A 17,842-nucleotide genomic window follows, 5' to 3' on the forward strand; every position below is an offset into this window, starting at 1 on the left:
ACTTTGGGAACTGGTCTTTACTGTAGTTTTGGAATTGTGTCTTGCGATCATCGATTTGGAACACCTCTATATGGTTTAAAAATGGTCTACGCATGTCGGACTTAGATATCGGACTTAGTTATCGGACTTAGTTGTCGGACTTGGTGCTTAGATTCATTGCAGTTCTCCAGAAATTTTCACATGGACAAAGGAAAATGCTTTGTTGTCAGCACATTTAAGGTACAAGACGAGATCGATATTTCTGAGTTGTCGCATTGGTACAGACTGGATTCAGCTAATGAATGGGACGTTCCACAGACATCCACTCTGAATGTTTCGAAAATGGTTGTTTTCTCGCATTTCTTTCATCTTGTTGAGTCATAGGTTGATCTCGTTGCAGTGGCTCGATGGTATGATGGTAAAAAATTCCAGTTGGAAGCGTCACGGTCTGTTGGAGGCCTTCACCCGTTCCTCAGGGCGGCTAGGCCCAGTGATCACCAGTCTGGGTAGCACGAATGTCTGGTCCACATCCTCCGTTGAGGGTTCAAACGCACTGATCGCCCCCGGCAGCTTTTCTCTATTTTTTCTGTGTTTGACCCGCCTGCTGTTTGAGATATTCCTTAGTTCAGAAACGACTGTGCCCTCACACATTCAAAGTAATTTCTATAAATACTAGTAGTTGTATAACAAAAATGATATTGTAACTTGCGATTTGGACCATTATTTTGTAACATAACTGGTCTCAAGTCATACGTACTAGAGGGGATGACAAAAAGTTATTCAAGTAAGATGATATCAGTTGTTTCCATTGAAATCAGAATTTCGTTCGAGTCAGTTAAGAAGATTTCGATATATACGTTTCCTGCCTGCAGGTGTGTAACATTACATTACCTCTAGCATGGCAAGAAACTCCCATAAACTAAGGAAGACAGTTAAAATACTTGCCAGAAAGTCAGGAACAAAAGATCTGAACAATCATGCTTTCAGACATTTTTTTTTACGTAAATCCGTTCACTGGTACGTGTATTGTCACTATAGGTTAGTTGGCTTTAAGTACGTTTCGTGCTTCCAGATATATTACATGGTGGTTTCAGAGGAACCATGGTAACGTGCATTTAATGGATTTCTGAAGGACTTGATCTGAATCTTCTTAGGTCTTCCCATTATCGTTGAAAACTAATGCTATGAACTGCTTTTGTTGGCATGAATTCGTCCTAATTTCCTATTTTATATACTTTCTTATAGTTCTTTGGTGGATTGTGTTAAACATCGTCTTGCGATCATTGACCCAGAACGTCTATTTTGGTTGGCGGTTGGTATACGAATGTCTGATTTGACGGCCAGATCCAATATTTGTGACACTCCGTTTTGTTTTTTAGAAGCAAATATATAATATCAAAAAAGAATCGTATGCTGTGCCGAAATGGTACTCAAAGACTACAAAAGTTGGCGGGAATTTGTGGATTTTTATTGCAAGTAAATGAATAATTGTTGTCTGGTAGTCAAATGTTTTGGCACATTCTGGTCATGAGAGCCTGAATCTGTCAAAATACCTTCCAACGACAACTAAAAGTGTCATTTGTTGTACGACAGAGGACGAGTCGATTCATGGCTCGTAAATCATCGGTGACACTCGGCACTTTCCGAGAGGCGACACACAGGAAATTAAAATGGCGCCTGAATGGTGGCTACGAAGGGTTTGGTCATACTTCCTGGGCTGACAAATGGCAGCTTTAATGGCGGTTCAAATGGGAACTGATCGATAACGAGCCCGGGAGACCAGACGTCACGTCAGTTTCACGGCCAGAGATATTCCCGATGCTCGATAGTGCTAGGTGAAATGACAAATGTGGATCGTGACAGAAATATGTGTCAGAATTATGCGCGATAACTATTTGTCTGCAGACGTTTCTTGGATTTAAGAGACCAAAATTAAATCTAAGGCTTTAAGAAGCCATAAATCATTGTGGCACGCGAAATATTTTTCGTTGAAAATCGTCCTTATCGTCAAAATACTGATAGATTGGACAAACTGATTGATGACTACTTGTTAGGAAAGGTGTGTGTTCAGAATTACGATTGCATTCTGGTCTCATGTAGTCTGGATTTGTGTTTTTGTTTTTCGTGTCACTAGGGGATACCATTAATTACAGGCTGGATAACGTAACGTTTCAGTCAGTTTAGAATTGAATTAAATATTTTTGATATAGTGTCAGGTTTTGCTTTCAGGGTACTCAAGTCTGATCGTTAATAAAATTTGTAAAGTATTAAATTATAATGATGGCGTCATCGTGTGAGCATGTTCTAATGCATTATTTTATTTAAAGTGGCATTTGATTTAAAGAGTTGACTGCGACACACAAGATTGCTTAATAATGCAAATTGCGAAATGTCATTAACTTTTTTCTGTCGAAATACTTTCTTCTATTTAAAGTATACTACCTTACCTGGTTCCTACTCTCATGGAGTGAGTGAGTACCTGGGGTTTAACGTCGTACTTAACAATTTTTCAGTCATATGACGACGAAGGAATCCTTAGGGTGCATGTACGTGTAATGTGCCTCCTTGTAGCAGGACGGATTTCCACCGCTCTTTTATTTAGTGCTGCTTCACTGAGACGCCTTACCGAAGGTGAGTAAGCAGCCCCGCCAGAGCCATTATACAGATACGGGTCAACCAGTCGTTGCACTATTCCCTTCATGCTGAACGCCAAGCGAGGAAGTTACAGCTTCTTCTTTTAAGATCTTAGGTGTGACTCGACCCAGGATTGACCCTGGATCTACCGCTCTACCAACTGTGCTATCGGGGCCGTGCTGCTCTCTAGGAAAAGCAAATTGTTAGTACAGTCAAGCATCATCTACTACAGCGTTTCCTCAAATGGCTTTCCACATAATGTGTTCCTTGTACTTGTGATAAATTCTAGACCACTGACGTCTAATATCTCACAGTTAGCATCACTGCATATTTTTTCTACTTGAGCCATGATGATTGAGGTCGGGTAGTTTGCCATTATTTAATCCTTTACATGAACATTTAGAACAAAGGTCATAGATGCAAACTACCAAGAGGCCGTATTTCAACGGATACGCGTGACCATTTGCCATCTATCACACTGTCGTCGATGCTCTGGTATTGCTTTCTCAGGGATAGTCTTCTATGTCTGTTTGAAATTCTGAGCAATACCACTGACATTTTACAGGCATTTAGGTGTGCGTGCGACCCGAAGTGTCTGGATGGAAGGCACAACAGTAGCACCAAGAAGAAACAGGTATAGAGTCTTATTAAACCAGTAATGGATTGAATCAATGCTCTGGTGCATGTCATCGGAATCCTAAATTCGATCTGACGTCCCCCCCCCCCCCCTGTGTGACAGACCGCCATGCTGTGTAGAGCTGCTCGGCTGTTCTGGAGGACGTGGAATAATGTGGTGTATGGTAATGCACCTTGACGCGTGCAGATGTGCAGGTGTAAGAAGCTATAAAGACCTGTTTGTCAGACGATACGTCGGTCAAGGTATTTTGGCCCTGTCAATAATGAACCCTGATTAGCCCCAATGTTAGACGTTTCTTCCACCAATGTAGTATGCTTCGTTAATAACTTTTTTGGTGATCCAAGTCCTGTTTCCATAACCCATAAAACTGACCGCTACAATACCAAAGCGAAAAACAAAAGCAAAGTGGTCATTCCTTTTTTTCTGAATGTGTATATGGACATTCCTGATAATATCACCATCTTTCTCCTTTTTTTAAAGAAGCTTGTCCATCTCTCGTTTGCTCAGTTTATAGTTTTGTGTCTTGACGTGGTCACACGCATCATTCTGTATCGAACTATCTTTCATCTTGGCCAGCTTGCACAAAGAGATTGCAAGATTGTAGATCCTACAGTTGAGTTTACAACTGATGGCAAAAATACGGTTCGCCGCTTGCAGGAAGGAATTGTAAGACGATTGTAAATTTTCAAAGTTGCAATCGCGATCACTGGTGATCGTTGACTCGTACGTAAAGGTGGCCTGTGTAAATGGACAATGTATCGGTCAATAACTTTTCTTGCCTTCATTTTCAGAAGAATTCTACATGATAATGGTCCAGCAGCAAAGAACTACAACATGTGAAATAATGATCCTAACAATTTTTTGAGACGATTACATTGCACATCTTTGCAAACCTATAGTCGAAAAGTACTACCTAACCTATGGCAAGAATTTGTACTTAACGTTAATTTTGGGGTGATTGTAAATATTTAAAACAGGGTCGACCCGATTGTAATTTCTGACTAAGTTACAACTATCGTAGTTTAAAATCCCTTCGTGCAAGAGGGTGTCGGTTGTGAGTCAAAGATACGATCAAGATATTAGTGATTTACAATTTACAATTTACTTACGAAGGCTTACCATCACTTTGTGCACGTTGCCCCAGGAATGAAAAGTTAATCATACATCAGATTTATCACTTTGTAAATGTCACAAAGAATTCCTCTCCAAAGACATTTCTGTCGCTTAGTATTAAGCGTAGGCTACAAATCAGAATATTTGATTAACATTTCGTGCCGAGAATATATACTATACTTTTGTCTAACCAGACTGTAAATTGTTGGCTGCTGCCTTCTCACTGTAACTCGCGTTGCGGTTTTGGGTTTAGCTCACAGTAAGTCTGTGGTTGGTTTGGTAATGTTTGTTTGTGTTGTTGATGTAAAATGTCTTTTTTGAACTGACGCACATGACGGAAGTGCCGCAAAGATGCATTCTTTTTTTCACGGAATGGCTTGGGTTTTGGCAAAATCGGTGTCATCTCGCGTTACCACGCGTCAAGTAAATTGTTCCCGCACCGTATAACTAAAGAGGCAAAACGCTCTGGGTACACTAACAACGTGTGCCGACACATTAGGCCTATACCTCTCAACAGACGAGTTTAGTGTACGAAATAAAACGTGTATAGTGACAATGTTTGTGGAGGAAATCGACACGGCAGGTATAGACGAATAGTCTGCCGTTGTGCGAGTGAAATAGTCTTGAGTAGGCTGTACATTTATTTATTTGATTTATTCGATTGGTGTTATACCCCGTACTCAAGAATATTTCACTTATAGAGTAGCGGTGTAAAATACCAATCAAATAAATAAATGAACAAAAATGGATGAAGAATTCGTACATTCTTTCCCCCGTCGCCTGAATTAGGATGTAACACTGGCAATTATCCACAGCAGAGCGAATGTGGGAGTGAGGATGCTGCGGTCTGCCATCCTCCCATTAGTTCGTTATCCTTGCAGCTGAACCCCCAGCCCCGGGCCCTCTTGGTCGACCCATCTTGTTCGCTTTAAATATTCATAAAACTCTCAGAGAGCTACGGTAAATATTTGATGCACCGGAACATATAAAGCTCAGCGGTCATACGAGGTGAATCCGACATGCAGAGGAATTATTGTCTTTTCCTGGGTCGTTGGCAATATAAATTGTATCTTTAAGTTAGCTAATATTCTCCAATGACAATTTGCTCAGTTTTGTTTTTAAGCTACTCAGCACTTTTTCATGTAACAGCCCTTGCGTTATTGTGCAAGATGCACGATGGCATTTTCATTAGTCAGCCGAAGGACCTGAATTTACTCGACCTACCATCAGAGAATTGTGTGAATTCTGTATTTTGTTACCGTAAGCTTGTCTTGATAAGATGACGCGTGTCGACAGCATATAACCATTGCCACGAGAATATAGCAGGCTGACAGCGGACAATATGTCCCAGGCTAAGAATGAACAAACAGCCATACGGTTACGCAACTGAATTCTGTCTCATCAATTAACCCCAAAATGAATCTGTTAATTTCAAAAGAAAATCTTTTGTCTGAGTGACGTTAGATTGTATTTTGTTATTGTAACATAATACTCTGTTATCTTAATGTTATAATAGAATGTGTGTGTTATATTTAACAGAATAATCTGCTGTAACAACAGAATTCATTGTAGCATCACTCAGACTACAGACTTTCTGTTAAGTTTAACAGATTATTTCTTTGAGAGTAATGAGAGTAGCTGTGGGGCTGTTATTTTAACGTGTCCTTTTGATCGATACGGACTAATATAATCCCTTGTCTATTTTATTGCGGATTGTTTGGTTTGCAAAACATTTCCGTGTCAAGATCTCTGTTGGACCGACAAATTATATGTTTATAAGATAATTAAGGGTGAAATATAAAGGAGAAAAAAATAACAACTGAAACTCAGTGCTGCTCATCCATTTCTGTTAGAATCGTAAAAACGAATTCCCATAAGGAATATCGCTTTTATAACATGGATTTGGCATTTTACCAGTCGGTTTTATTAGTTTTTGCACATTGCCGTCTGATTTAGCATCCTTTTTTGTGCGAAGTTTTCGGAGTCTTGCGTGGTGAAATATTGTCCCGCCAGATCTGGGTTGGTTTTATTGTTGTTTCCTGGCGGACTACTAACAATAACTATAGTAACAAACTTACACATAGAGCTCTCTATTTCAATTTTGTGTCTGTTTGTTTAGGCCATTATTTGGACAGATACACTCGTAACGATTGACTGCCAGGGGGAAGGAAGTGCGTGGAATATGAAATGAATTATTATTAGACAACACGAAGAGACAAAGAGAGTGTATTCTGTGTGGGTTTGTGTGTGGGGGTGGGGATGGAGGAGACACAAATATGGGGCTTTGGAGGCAAAAATAAGCAGGTGGCACCAAAATGTGTGCCCACCATAAATTAACTAATGTCCAATTTATAAATACCTTTAATCATAGAAATAAAATGCAGCGAGCAAATGGGAAAACACAGTTTCCCCAAGCGACTATTTGTGTTCGACTCAATTAATGAAATCATAAATCACAAACCGATATCCATGCTATAAAAATGCAGTGGGCAGTTTTAAATCGTGCCTGGAAGCCATACTCGATATGACAGACGTAAATGTACATATTATATATGATAAATGATCGGTTTTCTTGTCTAATGTATATATATATATATATATATATATATATATATATATATATATATATATATATATATATATATATATATATATATATATATATATACTGTGAATTTCAGACTTGAATTTTCAGATTTGATATTTTATCGTGATATAAATGATCGATTTTCTTGTCGAATATGTATATCGTGATATTATGTATTTAAGTCGTGAACGTCATTCCGAGGCTCTGTAAAAAAAAAAATACATGCCCGTGTTTTTAAGTTCCTCTTTTTTTTTCACTTTTCATTTTATTTGATCTTTCATCAAAGGTAAATTTTGCTTCTGTACATTTCCTGTTATGACACTGCCTAACAACTAATCAGTTATCTCTGGTCAGTGGTATCAGGTTTTGATTTTATCAAATGGATCGCTCGTATAACGCAGTCAGTTTGTTCATCTTTTATGCATAACAGCCCTTTGTTATCAATGTAATCAATTACTATATGGCGGGAGGTTGTTATAGTGCAGTTGTTATACAGGGATAGCCTTGTCTGGCTCGCTGTAATCGGAAACCCTCCTCAGTCACATGGCTCAAGGTGGATTTCACGTAGCAAGGAAGGCTTCCGATATAAAACGTTATAAAAAAAAAAAAAAACCCAGTACAGTTATATCTTTACCGTCTGCAATGTGTTGCATGGAGTGGACAGTGCTATCACGTGTGCATCACGTGATCGTGACGTGCATACATGTATATGTCTTCTACACTAAATCCTTATTTCGCAGTGAAGTAATTCTGAAGTCCAGCTAATCCTGGCATACTCTCTGGCCGTACGTGGGAAGGTCTGACAGCAACCTGCGGATGGTCATGAGTTGCCCCGCCCCCCGGCTCTGCCCGGTTACCTCTTTCCATAAGTCTTGCCGCCCACCCAAAAGTGGAATATTCTTGAGAATGGCGTAAAACTCCAATCAAATAAATAAATAAATAAATAAATAAATACAATATACAAGGTTTCCAGCAGGCTCACTTGGTTCTGGTGATATTGTCACTGGACTGTAACACAGCGTTCTGTCCTAATGTTGTTACAGCACACTTTTACTGATTAATTAACCGGCAACCTACTTTAAAGGTGTTAATTAATTACCTGTAAGCATATGTCATGTACAACCTGGAAAATACGTCAAACTATAGCTCAGGTTTTGCTTCTGGCGACTGTCTATAGGTTGCACCCGAGGCTGATTAGCTGCTGGCCGCTAATGCCATGTTTATATCAATAGATGCGTAAAGCAAAATATGATAAAAGACTACAGCATAGAGAGTAAACCTTGAGCAGCGACAATAGTGTAACAGTTAGCAAATGGTCGCACGTAACCGGTGAAATACGGCCTCTTGTCAGTGTCCTGACGTAAAGCCAGAGTAGAGAAGACAGTGTGTTAGTTGACAAATGGTCCCACGTAACCGGTGAAATACGGCCCCCTGTCAGTTTCCTGATGTAAATCCAGAGTAGAGCAGACAGTGTTGTAGTTGGCAAATGGTCACACGTAACCGGTGAAATACACGGAGGTCCCTCCAAGTATGTGGCATTAAACCAGGTTTAAACATTAGAAAAGGCATCTACCTTCCGACACTTTAGAGTGGGTCAAGTGAGAAAACGAGGTAGATCCGATATGGGATGACCTTGTACAAACTGTGACCTTCATCTGGATGGGATTACACACGGACAGGCTAGCATATGTAGTGCTTAATTACCACTGCAGCTCTCTATGTGCTGTAGTTTACAAAGGACTCATATTCTTGAGTGTGGCATAAACAGCATTTATTTCTTTGATTGGTGTTTTACGCCATACTCAAGAATATTTCACTTATACGACGGCGGTCAGCAATATGGTAGGAGGAATAAACACCATTCAAATAAAAAATAAATAAATAAACAAAGGACCCCAGTATATTCCAAGGTCCGGAAAATCACGAAATTTAGGTTTTGTATATTGTTGTATACCGTACTTGTGCATACTGCGTGTGTTATACGTCCCATCTACAGGCGTTTATATCTCTTCTTTGCGATTTACAATGTGGACGATATCGATTATCGCTAATTTTCTTATTTCTGCCTTGTGATTTATGCAAACTGTGTGGAGTTTCGTATATCATGTATGTTTCATGTTCGCGATTTATCAGCGCAGTAATATAAAGCTGGTAATTTCATGTTCCCACTCTTCGACTTAAACCAGTTACTCTAGAATTTCCCTGATATAATTTTTTGCTGACATGTTTGTGTAGGAATATTTCGCAGATAATTCCTAAATCAAAATATATTCACCAATGCTCATTTTAAAAAACTATAAGCCTTATAAAAAGCACTGAAATCAGTAAGTAAATCAATCAACCGGTTTGTGAAGTTGCTGGAGTTCTTAGTTCAAACCCGATTCTGGTTAAATTGTCTGCTTCCTTATTTTGCTGCATGATGGAGTTGATTATTTTACCAGTAATCTTATCGTTATACGAAAATATCCCAATTTAACAATAAGGCATGTCTCTGCATTTGTGTAGTTATTTCTCGTCCAAAAATGCAAAGGTGCAAACAAAAAAAAGACCTGTAATTTTTTTTATTTTAATATCTATGTCCCCAATTAGCCAGCTTGTCCTGATTTATTTGGTACAGTACACTGAAAAGAGTGTAAACGGAGCGGAAGAATAACACCGTGGTCTAGTGACCAGACATAATACGGCGGCGTTCTGCTGGACCGTATTTCCGATGTAATCCGCGATTAGCGGGAACGTGGAACCCCAAGATGAAGCTTCAGCAAGAGCGGGCAATTGGCTTTGTGCATACCTGCATCGATCCCCGAATGGTACTAGCTTGTGGACAGGTAATTAAAATTGTCAGTGAAACATCCAGTCTACAGCGTCAGTTTAGTGATACCCGCCATTACAACCACACTTGGACACGCTCACCTCCGCTCCATCGATTCCCCAGCCAGCCGGCACTTTGAAGCCGCGCGAGCTTGTTGCCAAGCGACTGGAACGTCCGCACGCGATGTATGTGTCGTGCGCTCCTATTGGCCACCGGTGACATCATCGGTATAGCGGATGCTGCACTGAGTCTCTGTACACTTATGTTCATAAGGTAGTAGCAGTTTTGTTCCAACTATATACATGAATTCCTGCGACACTTTCGTCATTATGTAGATTGGAAGCGGATTGAGCTTGGATGGGTGGATATTGGGTCCAGGTGAGTTAAAGGTTAATTGCTTTCTTCACACCTCTATCAGACTATCACGGCTGTATACGACATTTTGCTTACTTGGCGAATATTGACGATTTACTGGGATAATTCCAGCGTTGCATGTCGATATATAGATGCATAATAACTGCTGTCTCATGTATTTTGTTACTATGCTTTCTTCCATATTAATGCATTTTCTATTTGCGATTTTCTGTTTTTGTAATTTGCTATAGAATTACTAGTGTAATAACCATAGCTATATTGACCATAAGCTGCAGGCCGATCTATTCAAACATGAATACCACAGTCTCAAATACTGACTTCTTTTTCTTTCGTGTTTACGATCTGTACATTTACTGTACGCCTTTCTTATTGTCATAGCTATAAGGTAGCACTGTATACTGGTGGCTATAGAACAAAGCTCTGCAGCCTCTCCTAGCTGTTCGCTTTAGTATATTAACGCTACAGGCCTACTTAATGGCTGTAAGCCTTCACTAGCCACAGATTACCTTTAGATCAATATGAAGACAGTTGCGGCTATGGCATAGTAACAGCCAAGGCCTTGTCACGTGACTATTCTATGTCTTGTTTAATTAATATTGTAAGAAATCTGCACCGGGTTGTGTGACCTACGCCACGCAGAAGTAACGTAACATGATTGCGTATGTCGTATTAAGTATTGTCAGGTGTGGACTATTCAATTAGCAAAATGATACCTGTATTACATACATGTATACGTGCGAATCACGGCAACGTAAGAGTTCGGATTCAGTATTCGATCTGCTTCATGGACCTATAGCTGCAATTATCCGGTGTCATTCGAATAGAAAGAAATGCTATAAATGGATGTGTATCAGGGCAGTGAAAGGTCGTTGCGCCTGTATAGACTCGGTATACATATATAACGGTTAATTAATATTGCAAGAGACTGCGTCTGGTCCAGAAAAAATCAGGAAGTACACTCCAAAAATTAATCTGTTCATTTTATCAGAAAGTATGTTGTTTGAGTGAAGCTTTAGAATGCATTCTGTTGTTTTCAGATAATACTGTGTAATAGTCAGCATAACAGTGAGCTGCAATATTTGTGCTTAAGTAATAGAATATAGTAATAATGTGTGCTGTATTTAAGGGAATAGTCTGCTGCAATTACAGAAGTATCTACTGCAATAACAGAATTATCTGCTGCAATAACAGAATTGTCTGCTGTAATAACAGAATTATCAGCTGCAGTAACAGAATTCATTCTAGCATCGCTCAGACACTTGAGGAGTTTCTGATAAATTTAACAGATTATTTTTAGAGAGTAGGCCATTTGTATTGTGGTATACTCTCTGATTTCGCCACTGCAGCCACCTTGCCAATCGTCAGGTCTTGAAAGAAATCCTTGTCGTGTGAGCGCTAGATAAAGATTAGTTTTAGTCTTGAGAGGCTTTAAATCAAGACTAATGGTAAAAATCCCGTATTTGACGTACAGATTAGTGGATATTAAGAGGGCAAATTAATGGGCAGGTACCCAGTGTGAAACGAAAGCTCCTTCACTAAAAAGTCTTAAAACCACGCGATGCAATTCCGAGGAGTGATTGCACTAAAAAATCAATCTGTTAATTTTGACAGAAATAATTTTACACAATATTCTGTTATATATGTGTTATATTTAACAGAACAGTCTGCTGTAATAACAGAATATATTCTAGCATCGCTCAGACAACAATATTTCTCTTAAAATTGAGAGATTAAGTTTTTGAGTGTAACGGACAGGTAACCAGTCTTAAAACTCTGTGATACAATCCCGCATACTAATTAAGGTTACTAGTAAACCTAGCGGGGTATATTTTTTAATATCAGTTATAGATGTACTTTCTTGTTTTTAGGTGTATACTAGTTCTTTAGTCTTACAAGCAATCAATGAACTGATTAATTTGGCTGTTTTTTTTTTGCCATAAGTTGAAAAATCTTGCTGAAGTCTTCAGATAACCTTATATTACATGTAGGTCAATCATCAGAGAATCCAATATTACATGTAGGTCAATCATCAGAGAATCCTACGCTACATGTAGGTCAATCATCAGAGAATCCTATATTACATGTAGGTCAATCAGCATAGAATCCTATATTATATATAGGTCAATCATCAGAGAATCCAATATTACATGTAGGTCAATCAGCATAGAATCCTATATTGCATGTAGGTCAATCATCAGAGAATCCTATATTGCATGTAGGTCAATCATCAGAGAATCCTATATTATATGTAGGTCAATCAGCGGAGAATCTAATATTACGTCGAGATTCATCTGCGAATCCTATTTTTTGTCGGTATCATCAGAGAATCCAATGTATTAGGTCAGTATAGATCAGCCATAATCTCGTGGTACACAGATCACATAAATTTCTTGTGTACAGAGTTGCAATCTTCGGTCACGGTCGACTGAACTGATTAACCGGATGGCATGTAGCATAAACGACTGATTCCAGTGATATATAGCGGTATCCGCCAACACGCGAGCAGCGCAGATGAGGTCACTGCTGTAGGTTCGAACATTCAGTTTTGTACTCTCAAAAAATAATCTGTTAAATTTATCAGAAAGTGTGTTATCTGAGTGATGCTAGGATGTATTCTGTTATTGCAGCAGATTATTCTGTTAAATATAACACACATGTTCTATTAATTCAACAATTTGGATTGGACTTACAGGATACTAGTACTGTGTTGAATGTTACACAATATTGTGTTATTATAACGGAATGCATTCTAGCATTCTGTTAAAATTAACAGATTAATTTTTTGAGTGTATTATATGTCACTAATTTTTCGTGAGGCATTTAGGAGCAACGTTGTCGCATAAGGAGCAGGAGTATTACGTATGGACACGTTCATGGTCGTTATTTCAATTATGATATTTGATAAACATCAACGAATAGTACTGGTAATGTCTTCTTATCTCCTTCCACCTTAATGGATGTCAATATCGTATAATTCATCATAGATAGCCTTGAAACATTATCGCCTACATCAACATTAACTGCAGACTCTGTATAGGCAAACACGCACTGTGCAAGTGACATGGTTCAGGAGCGAACTGCGCACGCCATGGGATTCGATCCCTTCTTAAACATTCACCGCACTTTTATTGTAATGATTCATCTCATTGTGGACTATAAAAATGATAGCAGGAGGCTGATTGCGTGGTTATCCGATCAGACTCTCTGTAATTCGTCAAATTTTTCTGTCATTGAGCCTAACAAGTTTATCGTGCGTTAAGCCCGCTGCTATCCGCGAACAGCATTGGGGGTTTCGTCATCTGTAAAGGTCAAAGGTGAATCGAGAGGCCAGCCAAAAGGGGTTCAGGATGATTCAACAATATCTCCTCTTGTGACTTTTAGACAAGATTCTTACTTTTTGATGCAATGAATATCTGATGACCTCAGAGGTTCAAATCAAAAAATTAGTCTTTGCCACCAATTTTATTTCAGAGAATCCAAAAATAAGCTTTTTAGTAACAATTTAAAATTTTAACTAAAAAAAAAAAATTCTGGATTTGTGAAATTTGTTCGAGATTCTCCAAAACTGGCTTAGAGATTGTCGTGAAAAGATACTTTGCATACTTTGCATAACGCTACGGCCTTTTCCACATGTTGACTAAAACACACTTAGCGTGTACGTAACGCTATTGCCTTTTCCACATGTTCACTAAAACACACTTAACGTATACATAACACTATTGCCTTTTCCACATGTTCACTAAAACACACTTACCGTGTACATAACGCTATTGCCTTTTCCACATGTTCATTAAAACACACTTACCGTATACATAACGCTATTGCCTTTTCCACATGTTCACTAAAACACACTTACCGTGTACATAACGCTATTGCCTTTTCCACATGTTCATTAAAACACACTTACCGTGTACGTAACGCTAGGGGCTTTTCCACATATTCACTAAAACACACTTACCGTGTACGTAACGCTATTGCCTTTTCCACATGTTCACTAAAACACACTTACCGTATACATAACGCTATTGCCTTTTCGACATGTTCACTAAAACACACTTACCGTATACATAACGCTATTGCCTTTTCCACATGTTCACTAAAACACACTTGCCGTTTACGTAACGCTAGGGCCTTTCCACATGTTCACTAAAACACACTTACCGTATACGTAACGCTATTGCCTTTTCCACATGTTCACTAAAACACACTTACCGTATACATAACGCTATTGCCTTTTCCACATGTTCACTAAAACACACTTACCGTATACATAACGCTATTGCCTTTTCCACATGTTCACTAAAACACACTTACCGTGTACATAACGCTATTGCCTTATCCACATGTTCACTAAAACACACTTACCGTGTACGTAACGCTAGGGCCTTTCCACATGTTCACTAAAACACACTTACCGTGTACGTAACGCTAGGGCCTTTTCCACATGTTCATTAAAACACACTTACCGTTTACATAACGCTAGGGCCTTTTCCACATGTTCACTAAAACACACTTACCGTATACATAACGCTATTGCCTTTTCCACATGTTCACTAAAACACACTTACCGTGTACATAACGCTAGGGCCTTTTCCACATGTTCACTAAAACACACTTACCGTGTACATAACGCTATTGCCTTTTCCACATGTTCACTAAAACACACTTACCGTGTACGTAACGCTATTGCCTTTTCCACATGTTCACTAAAACACACTTACCGTATACATAACGCTATTGCCTTTTCGACATGTTCACTAAAACACACTTACCGTATACATAACGCTATTGCCTTTTCCACATGTTCACTAAAACACACTTGCCGTTTACGTAACGCTAGGGCCTTTCCACATGTTCACTAAAACACACTTACCGTATACATAACGCTATTGCCTTTTCCACATGTTCACTAAAACACACTTACCGTATACATAACGCTATTGCCTTTTCCACATGTTCACTAAAACACACTTACCGTATACATAACGCTATTGCCTTTTCCACATGTTCACTAAAACACACTTACCGTGTACATAACGCTATTGCCTTTTCCACATGTTCACTAAAACACACTTACCGTTTACGTAACGCTAGGGCCTTTCCACATGTTCACTAAAACACACTTACCGTATACATAACGCTATTGCCTTTTCGACATGTTCACTAAAACACACTTACCGTATACATAACGCTATTGCCTTATCCACATGTTCACTAAAACACACTTACCGTGTACGTAACGCTAGGGCTTTTCCACATGTTCACTAAAACACACTTACCGTGTACATAACGCTAGGGCCTTTTCCACATGTTCACTAAAACACACTTACCGTGTACGTAACGCTAGGGCCTTTTCCACATGTTCACTAAAACACACTTACCGTGTACGTAACGCTAGGGGCTTTTCCACATGTTCACTAAAACACACTTACCGTATACATAACGCTATTGCCTTTTCCACATGTTCACTAAAACACACTTACCGTGTACATAATGCTAGGGCCTTTCCACATGTTCATTAAAACACACTTGCCGTGTACATAACGCTAGGGCCTTTCCACATGTTCACTAAAACACACTTACCGTGTACATAACGCTAAGGCCTTTTCCACATGTTCACTAAAACACACTTACCGTGTACATAACGCTAGGGCCTTTTCCACATATTCACTAAAACACACTTACCGTATACATAACGCTATTGCCTTATCCACATGTTCACTAAAACACACTTACCGTGTACGTAACGCTAGGGGCTTTTCCACATGTTCACTAAAACACACTTACCGTATACATAACACTAAGGCCTTTTCGACATGTTCACTAAAACACACTTACCGTATACATAACGCTATTGCCTTTTCCACATGTTCACTAAAACACACTTACCGTGTACATAACGCTAAGGCCTTTTCCACATGTTCGCTTTGACTATAGTCAAACCGAACATTATTTGCTGACCATAAGTGTTGCAATTGGGTACAGTAAAAAAATAATGCGTTGATTTTAGCCGAAAGTCTGTCGTGAACGTGAAAGAATCGAAACCTCGCGAATGGATAAACATATGCATCCTTGTTTTTGGGAGTCTTCTTGGTATATATATATATATATATATATATATATATATATATATATATATATATATATATATATATATATATATATATATATATATATATATATATATATATTTATATATATTTTAGATTTGTGGAGCAGTTCGATCAAATCGAACCGAGCAATCGGTCATTCAGTCGATCAGGGAATCGATCAGTCAAATAATCATCCTAATTCACTCAATCAGAAAATAAGTCAATCAGTCAGTTAAGAATACAGGTAAAGAATACAGTTATGATCAGGCGTTTCATTTACTTTGAGATCAAAGCTATATACAGGCCGCCGCGCCGCATATTGAACCTATTGCATAAATTAGCAGGACTAATGTATCGAATTCTCTGTATTAGACACTTGTTACCGCGTGTAACTCGCTCCCCATTCATGTGGCCCGGACGTCGCCCCCACAGGGGTATTGCTCCAGGGTTTACCCTTGTTTTTACTCCAATTCCGCTACACACTGCCACTGCGCCCTGCGCTCTTGTGGATGCGTAACCATGCGAAATATGCATGCAATCCTGGGCCCACGGGCTAGCTTAAAGCAGAGCTCCCTGGCTCATGAATAAGGCCTTCTGTGGAGGCTTCGATCGATACCCTCTCCCTCTTCCTCTCACCCCATCTCCGCGACATGCCAGCATCCTCTTAGCCTCTCTCCGATCGGGAGTTTTCGGGTGACCTTCTATCCTATAGAGGTATGTGGCAAGTCGTCGCTGCTGCTAACCGCCGAGGGTCTCCCGTTGCCGTCATCGAGCGAGGACTGGTAGCTGTTGGTGGCTGTCTTGGACTACCGACCCTCTCTGTACCGTGGGCTGGCACCAGATTTACCATAATCGAAAGCTCGCCGCCATGCCACCGTGGAGTCGTCGCCGTCTAGAACCGCCAAAACCAAGTGAATTCCTCTCCGGAAAATGTAGATCCGTCTTTTTACAGTGATACCAATAGCGACATCGTCACAAATGTTTCTCGAAGGTATGTATTGGATGTTATCCCTGAAAATTTTTACCGTTCTTAAACACTCTCATAGCAAATGTAATTGCCTTATACTTCGGCGTCAGCATGTAATTATCTCTAAGTCAGGTCAGCATTTTGCACTGTCTGCAATGGCCCGGTCAAATCAAGAACAGACCTACCGACTTGCATTGAAACTTTCTGGAAAGCATTTGTTTGAAATGATTTATGTTTACATGTGAAGAAGAGTAAAGTTTATTTGTATATGTGTATATAAGTGTAAAAGTCTTTCTTCGTTACGGAATGGAAGATACTCACAGCGCAACCAACAGACGGTGACATGCAATTATTGTTCAAAGAGCTCACCGAGCATTTGGTGCATTTATGCATTGTCGGCCATAACACAGGTTTTTAGTGGTGTGAAGAAGCATGCAGATGAAATGCATATGTACATGCATTTCATTGGTCTGCACGTTCTTTAGCGTAACATTTGTTTGATCTCTTGAGTTAAAGAGCTTTATATTATCTTTAATTCGAGTGTAGGCAAATCATTCCCCACCCAGCTCTCACCGCTGTGTGTCCCCATGGTCTAGTATCTCTATACCAGTGCTGTTTTAAAAAGTGAAGATGGAAAAGGAAATTCCAG

The 17,842-nt window shown here is 39.3% G+C and overlaps 1 protein-coding gene across 2 annotated transcripts in view; it reads left to right on the plus strand.

Moving 5' to 3' along the window:
* Positions 1-17,842, plus strand: part of LOC135463880 (uncharacterized) — a 53,285-nt gene that overhangs the window by 14,503 nt on the left and 20,940 nt on the right. Inside the window, exon 1 of one of the 2 annotated variants that reach the window (XM_064741339.1) lies at positions 17,125-17,217. The exons of the other annotated variant lie outside the window; for it this stretch is intronic. Within the exon in view, the coding sequence (XP_064597409.1) occupies positions 17,205-17,217 (13 nt within the window). The 5' untranslated portion in view covers positions 17,125-17,204. Of the gene's footprint in view, positions 1-17,124; positions 17,218-17,842 lie in introns of those variants that run through there. 2 annotated transcript variants of the gene reach the window in all.

This window comes from Liolophura sinensis, chromosome 3 (genome assembly GCF_032854445.1).
Source record: "Liolophura sinensis isolate JHLJ2023 chromosome 3, CUHK_Ljap_v2, whole genome shotgun sequence".
NCBI classification, from domain to species: Eukaryota; Metazoa; Mollusca; class Polyplacophora; order Chitonida; family Chitonidae; genus Liolophura; species Liolophura sinensis.